This window comes from Nansenia antarctica (assembly GCF_963989245.1).
Source record: "Nansenia antarctica genome assembly, chromosome: 2".
Taxonomy (NCBI): domain Eukaryota; kingdom Metazoa; phylum Chordata; class Actinopteri; order Argentiniformes; family Microstomatidae; genus Nansenia; species Nansenia antarctica.
The window spans coordinates 75,889,008-75,905,084 of NC_137675.1; the positions used below are offsets into that span (position 1 = coordinate 75,889,008).

At 42.6% G+C, this 16,077-nt stretch overlaps 1 protein-coding gene across 1 annotated transcript; it reads right to left on the reverse strand.

Annotated features, from left to right (window-relative positions):
• Positions 1-7,107: 7,107 nt before the first annotated feature.
• Positions 7,108-11,214, reverse strand: LOC308150624 (tetraspanin-1-like; the record flags this gene model as incomplete). Its single annotated transcript, XM_080523437.1, has 7 exons — positions 7,108-7,167; positions 7,471-7,563; positions 7,974-8,117; positions 8,359-8,466; positions 9,258-9,332; positions 9,761-9,976; positions 11,158-11,214. 7 exons carry the CDS (start codon positions 11,212-11,214, stop codon positions 7,108-7,110), a joined length of 753 nt encoding a protein of 250 aa, XP_080379563.1.
• Between the last annotated feature and the right edge of the window lie 4,863 nt (positions 11,215-16,077).

A 16,077-nucleotide genomic window follows, 5' to 3' on the forward strand; every position in this document is an offset into this window, starting at 1 on the left:
TGGGGTGGTCTGTATAAAATTATAAAAATAATTCGAGTGGAACATTTAAAAACAACTGAAAGATATTCAAATGATAAAAATTCCCCGAAGGATTTCTGTTTGCAGTTAAAACTGTCTCGGAAGAAAGAGGCGATTCCACCACCTTTTTTGTGGGATCTAACGACATCTAAGGTTCTAAAATTGGGGGGTGCTGACTCAATAAGAATTGGTGTCTTGTTATCTTTATCTAACCAGGTCTCAGTGATAAATAAGAAATCTAGTTCATAGGAGCTAATCAAGTCGTTGATTAAGAGAGACTTATTAGCTAAGGATCTGGCATTGAAAAGTGCTAGCTTGAGTGGTTTTGTGTTTGGTCTCTGTGTGGGCTGTGTGTGGCAGGGTACAGAAATTAAATTTGAGGGGTGTATAAAGCATTCAGACTTGCAATTAACTGTTCTGTTACTGATATGAACAGGGATAGCAAGAGTTGAGAGTCCCAGCTTTATATCAGGAATGTCAATGGTATCAACTCTATGGAAGCAGGGACTGTTAGAGCATCAACTGATTCTGGGTGTCATCCGGGGGATGGGGATGGGTGTTGTAGATAGCATCCTGTGGCGGGGTAGGGCGATGGGTATTGTTGATGAGGCTGGCATTGTTGATGAGGCTGGCGTCACAGGGAGTGTGGGGCCAGGTGTTGTAGAATGGAGAGTTGCCTGAGATGGAGCAGCTTTCGGGGTGAGCTCTACTCCTGTCTTCACCATTTTCTCTAACCTAGCTGAGAAAGGCAGGAACGGCGTGAGTTGGAGGAAGGAGAGCTCAGTGGACTCAGTGGATGAGTGTCTCTGGGAGTTGGGGGTAGAGTGGTTTGGGGGGTCGGGGGCAGAGTGGTTTGGGGGGTCGGGGGCAGGGAGGGAGGGTGGGGGGAGAGAAAAGGGGCTGGACCGTCGCCTTAGTGGGGGTTCAGCCAGCTGTGATGAGTTTGGAGGGCCCTTTACTGTAGGCTGTGATGAGTCGCAGGACTGTGGGGAGAGTTTATCCACTGTGAGCAGTTCAGCTGCCTGTGCTGAGTCTGAAGAATCCTGCACTGTAGGCCTTTCAGTTGGTTCAAGAGCGAGGGAAGGGGGAGCAGAGTTTATGAGGTTGAAGAGTATGTTGTTCATCAAATGGTATTCTCCCGATCTGTTTAAGTGGAGGCCATCTCTTTTGAATAGGTCTCTCTGCCTCCAGAATATGTTCCAGTGGTCAATGAATTTCAGCCTTTTAAGTTGGCACGCAGCAGAGAGCCACGTATTAAGGCTTAGGAGCCGGCTGAATTCCAGGTTACCTCTGTCAACAGTGGGTAGCGGTCCACAGATGAATGTCTCAATCTTAAGCTTGTCAAGTCTATTGAAAAGTTCCATGAAATCACGTCTCAAGTCTACTGAGCCCATTTTACGTGAATCGGTTTGTCCCACATGTAATACAAGACGCTTTGTGTCTGGGTTTTTAGACAGTGTTTCTTCCAAATCTTTTGTTATTTCTGAGACCGTTAGGTTAGGAAGACAGTGGATATGTAATTTTTTACCTCTTACGTTTCTGATCGCCGAGTCTCCAATCAACAAAGTATCTTTTGGAGGTGAAGTCTGTTTCATCCGCTGCATGTCACACAGAGAAGTAGAAGAAGGAGGGGGTGACCTTGAGCTCGTGTCTGCGGGCCGGGGAGTCACCGGGGGGGGCCCGGGAGTCACGTGATTCCCAGGCCTGGGAAATCTTGGCGTGACTCTGATGTTCTTATCTCGGGCCTTGGGAGTCATGCCAGCTCGCTGCTCCGCGGGCCGGTGTCTCAGACTCCTATCTCGGCTCTGTTTAGTCATGCAAGCCCATGGCTCGGGCCTACCTGTTGCTAATGATGCTAGCGGTGCTAACGAGGACTTCAGTTGGCTGCTTTTCAGTAGTTTTGGGGGATAATTCATCTGTCCAGTGAATTTTGCAGCTGTCACCTGCCTCGTTAGCTTTGGGAAGTGTGAATTTTGATTTAAATCCTCTTCAATGGCTTGCGTGGGTGGAGAACCATTAGCGTAGCGATTCTCGAGTGCGGAGAGTCGCCCCTGGAGAGTATATTCCAATAAGTCTACTCTCTTTGAAAGATCCACACAACTTTGACAGATAGCAGGCATGGTAGGAATAACAGCTATATTAAAAAAAATGTTAAAACTATAAAAAAGAAGCAAGAAAAAAGCAGGAAAGCAGTGGTATGAGAGGAGCGAGGGAGAAGCACGTCTAATCTACTCAGAAGCAGGAAGCAATTTACCCAAAAAAGCGTAACAGATTGTGATCATTGTGATGAGTTGCCACGTGTTGTAATTCATCTGGTCATTCTTAGGCTTATGCTCACAATACAGTTGGTTTCCCTTCAATAGAAGAATATAGAAACCACAATCAATAAAAAAATCCCCTTGCTCATCTTGGAGCACTTTGAGCTGCAACGTTTGCAGGAAAAGCACTATACAAATAAAAAGTTAGTATTATTATTATCTAGATTTTCAACTGCTGATCTGTTACTTCACAAGGATTCTTGGCCATCCACACAGTGTGCAATACCTGTCTCAGACTTCATGGATGTGCAAAAGTCTGACACCTAGTGAACAATAGTTCAAATGAAGGTTAACCTTACATTCAGTTCACTTGTCAATCTTTTATTTCGTGCAACTGCAGCAATTGCAAGGAATTACCACAATCTCAAATGAATATGAATTGAGGGTAGTTAGACCTGAAGTCAAAACCTGACTGCAATGTCCAGCACTCTACACATCTCAGTAACCACATCATTCCACATGGGGGCGCTAATGTCATATTTATGAGCAACGTAAACTTCACCTGAGAAGATGCAGTGCAGGTATCAAACATAAAAAAAAAAAAAAATACATACTCTTTCTTTTTCATCCATTGAACATTTAATATAACTTTTAAAAGAATCCATATAACAAGAATATTTCCAAGAAAAACATTAACTGTCATTGTTTAGCAGACCTTTATTGTCTGTGTGTGTCTGGGTTGGTGGTGGCATCCTCTGGCCTAGGTTCCGAAGCTGCTTCTTCTAGTAATGATGCCTCTCATCTCCAGCTTAAAGAACAGAACCATGGCAAGGATCATTGATGCCAACTACAAACAATAGAGGGGGGAGAGAAGCAAACAATGAATGAACGTATAGTATAGGCAAAGGCACATTTATTTGTATAGCACATATTCATACAACAATAAAAAGTGCAATATAATAACAATTAAAAAGTTTTTTTTTTTTTTTTAAGTCGAAAAGAATTGATCATGTCTGATCCTAAATTTCGTTGTTTGGTACCTGTACTGTAGCAATGACAATAAAGTCCATTCATTCATTCATTCATTCATTCATTCATCTACACAAATAAATGAATAAATCCATTATTAGCAAACAAATAATTATATATTTACATTGTGTCTTTCATCTTTCAAATCCTCTAGTGCAGCTGATAAAATGTAACCCCCCAAAAAGTAGCACAATAGGTGCAGGCCTATAGGTGTTTAGGTTACCCTAATCTAGAGGAAAGTTCCACCATGAAAGTGCAGTGTAGTTCGCAGCCGACAGTACTGTACCTCCATGACACATATGACGCTGGCTGCTGAGCCCAGGATGACACACTGCTCTTCGATCACTGCAATGACCTTGCTGAAGCAGCTCTGGGGAGAAAACAGAGGGGGCATTTTTAGACCCAGACACACACACGCATGCACGCGCGCACACACACGCGCACACGCACACGCACACACACACACACACACACAGTGTAACAACGCCTTAGAACTCAGTACCTGTGGTTGGATCCATTTGTGCCCCCGGCCTATGGACCACCCTGTACCACCGGGTGATCCCCCGGCGGCCCGGCGGCCCGCCCCGTCCTCGTCCTCGTCCGGGACGGTTCTCGTCCGGGACGGTTCTCCGCGAGTTGGTTCTCCGCGAGGGCTACCGCGGAGGCGAGGTCGGCGGGCCGGTGGTTGGAGACCCAGGCGGAGGTGCGTGCCGGTAACCCCTCGATAAATCTTTCGAGAACCAACAACTCCACCACCTCCGCCCCCGACCTCTCCTCCGGGTTCAGCCACCGCCGGGCATGGTCCCTCAGCTGCTGGGCATATAGCGCTGGGCGGCCGCCCTCCGGGAAACCCAAGGCGCGGAACCGGCGGCGATGTTCCTCGGGATGGAGCCCCAGCCGGTCCCGGATCGCCGCGGTCACGAGGGTGTAGTCCGTCTGGGCGGCCGCCGGGAGCCCGTACGCCGCGAGCTGGGCTTCCCCGGTGAGGAGGGGCAGCAGCTGGGACGCCCACACCGCCTCCGGCCACTCCGCCGCCCGTGCCAGCCCCTCAAACGTGGCGAGGAAGGCCTCCGGGTCATCCAGCTCCCCCATCTTCTGGGGCCGGACCCGGTGATCTCCCTCCGGTGCCCGCTGCCGGTCCAGGAGCCCCCGGAACATGGCTCGCTCCTCGGTCTGGCACCGCGTAAACATTTCCTCCTGGCCCCGCTGCATGTGTGTTACGACCTCCTGGCCCAATGGTGACTCCATACTCCTGGTTTCGTGCCGACCTACACTACTGTGCCCCACGTTGGGCGCCAGATGAAGCAGATTCTAGGCACAGAGGGAGGTCGACACAGAGGACTGGGTTGAGTCAAGCGTTTTTATTCGGTACAGCTCAGGCGGAATTCACTTGCGAGCAAATAATAAACACCACTAAACAATAATACGCCCTTTCGGGAATCGCTCGCACAATAACTTTATGATTCCAATGCTGTTAAACAATGAATTTGTCTTACCAGATCCCTGTAAACAAAGAAAACAATGGTCCCCACTTGTTCAGCAACCACAGGCATTATCATGGCGAAGAAGAACTGTTGAGAAAATATAATTGAAGTAAAAGTGGTCTCCACTGGAGCTCGCAGGATCAGTAAAAGGAGAATAGAACTGAGCAATAGGCAACACAATCATTGTCTGGCGACTTGGAATAAAGACAGCAGACTATTGTCTCTCTCTCACCAGTATGATGAAGAAACGGTTCTCTTTCCAGGCCCCAAAGCAGCCGATGAGACTTGCGCTGCTCAACACAGCGCTCATGCCGATGCTGACATAGCTGATGGAGGCAAGCTGGGCAGAGTAGGGGCCCAGCACACCCCCAAAGGTAGCTGCTCCATATCTAATCCACGCACCAAGACCCAGGAGGAGAAGCCCACTTACCTGAAAGGCAGGGGGAGGATATTGGGTCTTAACCTTTCTTGAACATAATTTTTACATTTGAGTTGTTTTCGACTGATGAATTATGATTCTGATTTCATTACATTTCAAATGTAGTGATGGAGTGCAATAGGTTTATATTATATTATTATTACACTTTATATTACAATTCTGTTTGTGTATATTCATGATTCACATTTATATTATGAATATTAATGAATTTCATGTATCTGAGATTTGTGAGGAGGACAAAGAGCAAATTGAAGGCTAATTCATCAAAACAAATATCATGTCATTTCAAGTGTTGCTTTATTGCTAATAAATGCTTTATAAATGCTTATAGGGTATTAGTACTTATGTGGGTAGAAATACTTACATAAAGTATCCCACACAGAAGCAACAACAAATACCGCATCCGCTTATACAGGTTGTCAGATGTCGCCATGTCAGCCGGTCAGTGTGCTAGCTAGCGTGTTAGCTACTTCTCATCAACCTGAGAGAATCAAAGGGGGAAAGGGGCATCGTATCAGATTGTTATGCCTCTAATAACTGATTATCTAACTATTTATCTATCTGTCTGAATGATCAGATACTACTGTAGTTTAACCTCTAGTACCTCTTGTTCTCATACATACGAACAAGCTAGTTAGCGGCGAACTTAATATTCCTAATGTGGCCCAACATGGCTACTAGCTCTAGTTATTAGCTAACGAGCTAGATAGCAAACATGAAAACATATTTCACGAGAAAAAAGGCCATAGCATAATATATTGTAATTAGTCATTCTTACCTTACACCCGCATTCAAGTCTAAAACTCGGACAATTTAACTACTGTTAACAGGCCTGGCTAACCCTTTAGCTAGCATCAGGTAGTCGGTTTCCCACAGCAACAGGTTGCCTATAAGTTCTTCTTGTTCTGATTGGCTGAGACGTTTATTTAAAAGTTCGCAAGTTTTGAGAGCTTGTAAATCTATACTGGTTTAGCAAGGACATTACCTCTGCTTGCAAATATCTTTACTGTTTTTCCTCGTTCAGTCATCTATTTCTATTTGTACATGAAAACAAAACACGTAAGCTAGATAAATACACGTTTATTTTTTAAAAACATTATAACATTTACAATGCATCAGTAATCTTGTTTATTTTCTCATCTCATCCTCCATTTTTTTTTACATTATATTTCCTGATAGCGACAGCCGTTGTATAATGTGATAGACCTTGTCTGATGATCTGATATAATCTGCAGAACAGTGAAATGGACACTGAAATAATGTGACATATGACATAATATTGAAGGTCTACGGTACAGTGGAGGCTGGTGGAGGTAGAAATCGGAAGATGGGCTCATTGTAATGCATGGAATGGAATAAGGATTAGTATCAAACACATGTGACTTCTACCTCCACAGGTAAAATATGCAATATCAAATGCGGGATGCAGTTTTCAGTAAATTACCAGAAATACATATTTACAGTACATTCATTGTAGACAGTAAAGTACAGGACTTTAGTACAAATAGAAAGTTTGTGATTATCCAGTAATTTTCTTTGATATGAACTGGCTCAGTTCAGTGATGGGAGTCCTCTCCTTATCATCATAAAGCTTCATTAGGGATTTGTCCTCAGCTTTCATGAATTCAGAGGAAATAGGACAGTAGGTGTCCATCAGGGGAGGCTGGTGGAGGTAGAAATCAAAGGACGGGCTCATTGTAATGAATGGAACGGAATGAGGAATGGTATCAAACACACATGTTTATTCCATTTCATGCATTACAATGGGCCTGTCCTCCAATTTCTACCTCCACCAGCCTCCTCTGGTGTCCATATGTCTGTGAGAGGGTCCAGAGGTCCCATGCAGGTGCTTCTATAACCCTCCTTCCTCTGTTTGTACTCATTCCCCCTTGGAGCCTATTTTGCAGTACAGAGTCATAGAGACAACCATCGCCAATAGCTAGGGGAAATAGGAAATGCATATTATGAAACAAATATCAATACAAACATCAATATCATCATATCATTTCCTGGTGTGACATTTTGCATGAATGTAAAGCAGTATCACATTCCATTATTCATTTGCATACATCATGTTATACTCTGAAGGGCACATGACAACAAATATAGTTTTCCAAAAAAACACCAAACAATGCGAATAGGACCATGCTATACATAATATGTCTAATGTAATGTATAAATACAATGTATAATAATGATAATAGGTAAACAGAGGAGAAAGAAAGAGAAAAGTGAACTGTACCTCAAGGCCAGCAATCCCCAATGCCACTCCTGCAATAACAGCTGTGTTTTCATCAATCAGGGTCTTAAACTTTGGGAAGCAGCCAGCGATTGTCTATGGGGAACACAACACATCTGTGAGTATAGAGAGGCAATTGGAGGTCTACTCTAAAGAGTAGGTTGCATTCCAACATGTTTCTGTATGGGGTACACTCCTACTGTACACTAGGTACATCATATGACAGTGAATGACTAAGAACAATGATTTACTTAAATGTATGTAAACTCTTCTAAAAAATAAGGGTTCTTCATTTGTGCCTGTAGGGTAACCCTTTGAAGAAGCCTTTTGGGTTCCAAGTAGAACCCTTTTCGGTTCCATGTAGACCCTTTTGGTTCCTATTTAGAACCCTCTCTGGAAATGGTTCAACATGGAAGCCAAAAGGTCTCTACATGGAAAGAAAGAATGCTCATGGCAGTGAGATTAAGTGTGATTGAGATGATAAGAATCAAGTTCAGTGTTAGTACCATGTTTACTGCACTGCCCTCAGCACGGTCAGCATCGCAAGAGCTGACACCAGCTCGGCAGCACTGTGCTGGGTAGAGAGCCGACCTTAGGTTATATGGAGAGTCTGTGAAGTCTGTGTAGTTGTAGAATCCACAGCACTTCATCTAGAATAGACATAAGAGATTTTTCATATTAGACAACATAAGATTCAGTTTACACATTTGTGCGGCATGGTTTCAACATTTTTGGATTTGGTAATTTGATCGTCATTGTTTGTTGTTAAACTAGAATCATGAACCTAAACATATTGGATTCACTGTAATCATTAGATCTATGATATACATCTAAATAATATCTCATCTTACAACAACAGTTTCTAAGTTAAAACAGAGCTGTAAATTGTACCGTTTCCATAGTAGTATTCCACAGACCGGTGAGGTCAGAATTCTGACCATATTCCTTCTGAATGCTCTCAACTGCTTGGGTGCCCAGCTTGTTAATCAACTCCTCTGCCTGAAACGCACACACAGATCACAGTTCTTCTTCATCATATTCTCTATCAACCGTCTTTTACCAATATACTGTACAGCAGTGGAAGCTGGTGGAGGTAAAAATCGGAGGACTTCATTGTAACGCATGGGATGGAATGAGGAATGCTATCAAACACATGAAATGAACGCCGTACTCTGGCGTTTGCCTCTCTCTTGGCTAGAAGAGCTATCCTGCTGAGATGGAAAAGTGCAGCCCCGTCCACTCATGCTCAATGGCTTAGGGACATTATGTCCTGTCTTAAATTAGAGAAGATACGTTACTCAATAACTAAACTAACAAAGACATTTGATAAGGTGTGGGGGCCCTTCTTAGACTACTTTCAGGAGTTCGATCCAGACATGCTGTCCTGTTGAGATGCGTTTTGAGTTGTTTTATACATCCAGGAAACCTTTTTTTATTTTTTTATAATTGCATTTATTTACTTTTCTTTTCTCTTTTCCTAATATGACATTATAATCAATGTGGACACCCTGTGGCATTTTCTTTTCATCTGATGAAGAAGATCTGTACATAAGTATACTTTGTTTGGAGCAAGGATTGACCGGGGGAGGGGAGGGTGGGAGCAATGTTTGTTGTTAACTATGACTGTGCTGTGTTAAAAATATATATATATATATATATATTGAAAATAAAGCATTTGATATAAAAATAAAAATAAACCACATGAAATGGAATGAGCCTGTCCTCTGATTTCTACCTCCACCAGCCTCCTCTAAGTGTACAGTCAGTGAATGGGCTGTCTGCTTGCTTACCAAAGGTTTAAACACCAGGATCACCACTGCTCCAGCAATCTCTGCTATGAAGACCACCAACACTATTACAAAGAACTAGAGAGAAGACAGGGGGAGAGAAAGTGTTCATGGGAAGAGGAACGTGAGAATGAGTATTGGGAATGAAACATGCATTTACAATATAGTTACATCTTCAGATCTGCAGGCCACCCACCCTCTCAAGGCAATATTTGATCTGAATCTGAACATTCAAAAGTTGTTATGAGTGGTTCCAATAATGAAAAGCATGACAGTTGTTGAGTGTTGAGTCAGTGTCATATCATTGATCCCATCATGTGCAGCACTGGTGGAGGTAGAAATCGGAGGACGGGCTCATTGTAAGTCATGGAATGGAATGAGGATTGGTATCAAACACGTGTTTGAAACCATTTCTCATTACATTCCATGCATTACAATGAGCTCGTCCTCCTGATTTCTACCTCCACCAGCCTCCACTGGTACAGCACAGACATGAGATGACTTACCAGGATCAGCATGCACTTGCTCTCCCTGATGGCCCCGCAGCAGCCTAGGAAGCCTATAATCAGCAACACCGCCCCCACGGCGATCAGCAGGTAGCCCACGTTCAGCACCTGGCTCAGCTCTCCTGGAGCATTGACGACGCTCTGGAGGAACCCCAGAATGGAGCCACTGTCCACCTTCACCCATATCCCCACGCCCAGGATGGCAGCACCGGCCAACTGAAGGAGAGAGGTGGAGGAGGGGGAGGGAAGGAGAGGGAGAGAGAGGGAGGACATTATGTACTGTAGCTGGTCAGGAGGTTGTTGCACTGTCACTGGCCACTTCTCTACTGAATCATTCAGACCCCATCTATCACATCTTACACAAGTGTTTACAGTTCTTAGTTTACAGTTTTCCCTTTTATGGTGACACACAATACTGTATTAATGTGTTTCTGCCAGTAAAATGAGTACCATCATGCAAAACACTGTTACCAGGGACCATAGTGTTACAGTGAGAGTGTAACAGTCAGTGGAGTTAGAAATCAGAGGACTGTGACAGATGTAAAATGGAGGATGCAACCCTTATCCACATGTTCTGGACATGCCCCAGCTTAGAGAAATACTGGAGAGAGGTGTTTGGTACGTTGTCCCAGGTTACAAGGGCAGAGTTAGAACCTAACCCTTTGATTGCCCTTTTTAATACCGCTGGGGAGGACGATACACTTTTCACCCCTGTCCAACGCCGTACTCTGGCGTTTGCCTCTCTCTTGGCTACTGAGATGGAAGAGTGCAGCCCCGCCCACTCATGCTCAATGGCTTAGGGACATTATGTCCTGTCTTAAATTAGAGAAGATACGTTACTCAATAACTCACTTAAATAAGAAATGTATTATTTTAATAAATAAATTATTTATTAAGGTGTGGGGGCCCTTCTTAGACTACTTTCAGGAGTTCGATCCAGACATGCTGTCCTGTTGAGATGCGTTTTGAGTTGTTTTATACATCCAGGAAACCTTTTTTTTTAATAATTGCATTTATTTACTTTTCTTTTCTCTTTTCCTTTCAATATGACATTATAATCAATGTGGACACCCTGTGGCATTTTCTTTTCATCTGATGAAGAAGATCTGTACATAAGTATACTTTGTTTGGAGCAAGGATTGACTGGGGGAGGGGAGGGTGGGAGCAATGTTTGCTGTTAACTATGACTGTGCTGTGTTAAAAAAAAAAGAAAATATTTTGAAAATAAAGCATTTGATATAAAAAAAGAAATCAGAGGACAGACTCATTGTTATGCATGGGATGGGATTAAGAATGGTATTGATTGATTCCTGATTCCATTCCATGCATTACAATAAGTCCGCCTCCGATTTGTACCTCACTGTTAGACTATGTTGATGATAATAAAACATACTCACAAAGATGAGGCCATTGAAGGCGAACATCATAACTTTGAGAAACTCGAAGCAACCCATTGTTGATGCAATTTGATTGACCTGGACGAAAAGAAGAGAAGAGAAAAATAATGTTATGACTCATCATGCATGACTTAATAATCACGTTTTCAAATTCTATAGATCTACTGACTCATTGGGATGAGATCACTGCTACATCTACATAGTGGTGATAGGTAGTGAACAAAATCTTGAGAATGGTATCTTGGTTTTAGTCAGAACCTTATCTCATACACCTTCATTCTGAAAGTGTTTCTTGCACTTCCTGAATAAACACACATACTTAATGGAGATACTGAAATCCAAGTGAAACAGTCACTCTCTTTATTTTCTTTTTACATTTTTGGCATTTAGCAGACACCTTTATCCAAACAACAAATACATTTGTCTAAGTAAGTCAATCATCTATCCATTAGTCATCGTAAGAAAGTAATCTATGCTATGACCAGGGGCCATTGGCAGTTAGTCTCTGTTGATGTCAAGCAAATGGGAATTCTGTCAAACAGTCACTTCTGTCAAACACACTGACTGTATGTTGTCACGTCTGCTAATTAAGTGACAGGTTAACAAAGACTCTAAACACTAAGATGCTGTTTGTCCTTTCTAACCCTGTTACCAGGAAACTAGCACTTTGTCTACGAGAATAGAGAGGTGGGTGAGAAAACACCTGCCACTTTCCCAAGAACATTTCCCTATCAACTTATCGTCCTCAAACACGTCCTCAAGCTTGCCCTTGCGTTTGGTTTCGACTGTGACCTTTACTGTAGGCTTTCCCAAACGTCTCTGGGAGTGGAAGAGTGGAGTGACGGTTTGTTTGATTTAGAATCAAGGCCTGTAGAAGGTAAGTCAGGCACATACTCAATGACAAAGCAACACTGCGCGCCACTGTATTTTCAGTCAAATGTGCCGTAAACAAATAAAAGGAATGGTAAGTCTTTTGCAAATAGATTTTAAAAATATAACAGCAGACCAGCCCAAAGCGACATATTCCGATGTCCAGAAATCCTGTTCTGCGTTTGTGGAGTGAATCTATCCTACCTGAAGCCGCAGAATTTTCGATGCAAAGGTGGTCTAATGTTATTCATTCAAATTTAATTCAAAATGTATTTTTGGTGGGGCAGTTTATGGGTACAGGTATTCTCTGGCGCCTACATTTGAATTGGAAACTTTGTGGCAACCATCAGAGGCAATGAGGTGCCAAGGAAGTTTAAGGAAGTTTATGGTCCACTGTGTCAGTCAGGGGCACATTAAAATACAGAGGCCCATTAACCGGGCCGGTTTATGGCATGTCCTGTTCTGGTAGTTAAACTATCTGTGGATCATCTCATCCTGCTCTGGTTTATGACCCTCTAATACCCTTTACTCTGTGTGTGTGTGTGTGTGTGTCTGCCTAAAAGCCCCTAGGAGGGGAACAGTGCCCATTGTCTCAGCTAATCTGTTCCTTGAATAAGGACAACAACAGTTTAAAGAACGTTTGCCTGACCATGTAACCTTACTACGGAAAAAGCCCTGGTACTAGTTATGTGTACTCGATGTGGCACTAGTTATAGCATCCATGACAGTGTGCCCTCCTGTCTTTTACATGGCCCCCATGAATGTGGAACGTGAAGTGGCAGCACCACTTGACTTGACAGAATTACAGAGGTTGTGACATTAATAGCCAGTTTTTTAAAACAAGGGGATGGTTGTCACTGTATCAATATTTAGCTTTCTCCAGGTTAATCATACGTTGGCACAGCAACACATCATGATAGGTAGGTTCCCCCCCCCCCAGCTTTTCCTTCCTTATGGTCACTCATGATCTCGTGCCTTGGTGAGAGCAGCAGTTGAGCTGTGACGCTGTGAGTTAGCCTGGTGATTTATTTACAGCCGGAGTCACATGCAAATGGCAAACAAATCCTTCCAGCAAGCCATGTTCATACAGCACAGAGACCCAAATGCCATTTTGATCTAATGTGTGAAGTGGCATTCAAAGCCACATGTTTAAAGCATTGTATTGTAAAAAAAAATAATAATTAAAAATTTGAAAAGAAGAAGAAAAAGTCCTGACACATTATATTATGCTTCTTTTATGTTATTAGAATGATATTAATACTGTTTCATTTATTTCTGTATGAATTATAGTGCAACACATATGGAGGAAAGTAATACATACTGTCACAATGGCCCTGGGGTTGGGCTTTGCATATTCAAATGATGGCATAAACACAACACAGCCAAAATAACCATCCATCACCAGACTGCTGTAAAACAATAATAACTGAATTTTAAAGAATAAAATCTATTGCCACTATAATCAGGTCAACCATTCCTGGAATTATCAAGATAGGGGACAACTAACGAGGGACCAACTGACAACTAGAGGAAGGAGAGTATACAGTACAGTAGGCAACACGTTATGATAGATGCTCTCATACGTATTAAACCTTGATCTTAGTATTCTGATATCCCTTATAAGTGTTTATAATATGTTTACAAAATCATTCAGAGAATGTACTTGACAATGAGAAAACATCTTCTATAACTGGAAAGGAAAATGGATAAGGAAGCGTTATGTTTGGATTACTGTAGGTGAGCTTTCTTTGTGAATCTCAAAGAGTAAATGGTTTAGGCTTGAGTGTTAACCAGGAAAAACTAAATACTTTTTATCAGACTAGTTTCATGTCAAAGATTCTGGGTTCTGACATTACCTTGGGACACATGGTTTCCAGGAAGAGGGGTGAGCAAAACTTCGCCCTCACAGAGACAATCTTCTAGTCTGAGTCTGACCATACTCCATCAAAACAGGAGACACATCTCAAAGGATTTCATTGAGAGGAGTAATTGCAGGTTTGAGTTGAACTCCCAGGAGAGTCACAAAGGATCATTGTTGCATTCCTACCTAGGTTGTCACGGCCTCTGACTTTTCAGGAAAATATATCTGAAAAATCACAAACGCTACCAAGTAACTGCCAGTTTAAACATTGCTGTTAATAGGTTATAAGTCATGTTCAAGAATTAGATCAGGTGATTTTAGTCAACCAACTACCTATCAATGTAGAGGCACAACAAGTTGCTTTGAGACCAAGGTGCGGTGCAAGAAGAGAGAGAGAGATAGATAGAGAGAGAGAGAGTCTCTTACCTTCACACAAGTGATGGAGGCTGTTGCTGGGAGAACAAGTGTGTGATTACAGTACAGGGGTGTGGGAGAGTGTTGGCTGATTTCCCTGTGTCCCTTTGAGAGTGACCTCTACTTGTGTGTGCCTCTCTGTTTCTCTCTTCCTGTGCCTCACTGTGACTGCAGGTTGGTTATAAACAGAGAGAGAGAGAGGGGGGGGGGTAGGGGGTAGGGAGGGGAAAGAGCAGAGGCGAACAGGTGGGAGTGATTGGTGAAGGCAAGTAGTTCACCTCCCTAATGGACACCCACCTGGGGAAGAGCGGCAGCATTTGTCTGTAGTCACAGTAATGTTAAAGCTACACACACACACACACACACACACGGGCCTTTTACCACAGGAACCCTACTCACATGTGATGTGTACAATAGTATTAATGAAAAGAGTAATACAGTAAGTATTTCCAAGACATGACATGACTGACTGGGATCTGAGATGATAGCTGACCTAATGTTCACATGATGGTGAGGTCATTTGTTTTTTCTCGATAGTCGGTGACTGTACATGAGGCATTCACAATCTTATACATCATCCTAGAATTCATGTTTTTTAATGCACTGAAGAGTTGGGTGGTGAGCCAGAAATCTATTGCAACACACATGGAGCAATTTGGGTTCATATTTTTTTTTAAATAAAATAATAACCATAACCCCCTGGCCTACACTAATATAGCCATCCTATTGAGACTTGACATTGCCAAGAACCTCAGCTAAATATATCTACTTCAATTATAAGTGTGGCTGAGAGTTGTACCTACCTCATTGGTTCAGTAGTGTGAATCAGTCGAGGCAGGTGGTGGTAGAAATGATGGACCCGTCCTCAGATTTCTAACTCCACCAGCCTTCCCTGATGTGAATAGATAATTGTCGGGAGTATGATTCTGGCCATATAATGTATTTGACATTCCAATGTCCCTTACCATCAGTAAATAGAGCTTTAGAATTCAAGTTGTTCCTTTTAGTACAAGTGTTCCGTCTGAGACAAAATTTGGGTTTGCTCAACACCAATCAAACAACGAAGTTGGCGTCATACCTGGTGTCTCATTGTAGAGTCATTACGAGGTACTCTGAAAAGCCCTATGTTTACAGGATCATTGTGTGTTAACTGTGACAACACTTCCCTTTCTTCCCGTGTCTTGAAAGGACTTCTCCCACACTCCCAAGTCAGCACACCTTTTTATTCTCCATAACATTTGTCTCAAACAAACGTTTCAATCAGAAATATGTACATAATCCATGTGTCATTCACATATTTTACATTAATCATTGCGGTGGTAAAGAAGACAGGAAAAGAACATGACTAGAAATTAGTGCATCTGTTATACATCTTCAGAGAGTATTTAAAAAACTGAATTGGTAATGACAAACAAAAGACAAAATCATTTGGAGACACAAAACAGAACAAAGAAAGATAAAGAACAAGAAGATGCACCTTTCCCCCCACACACACACACACACAAACTCTGAATATATCAGTGTGTCTCTTCACTGTGTATGAGTCATAAGACACGGTCTCTTAGCTCTGAAGGGGAGACAACTGGCCAGCAGAAATATTAGTAGAACAATGGCTTACATAAGACTTCCACTTAAAACACTCATTGTGGTGGGTGAGAGTAAAGGATAGAAGGCCAGTTGAAAATTACTAACACCGGTCCTCTTATGCTTCAATGAGTAATACCGGTCCACACCACTTGTGCAACAATACATTTCTCTTCTATTTCGGGTCCCAT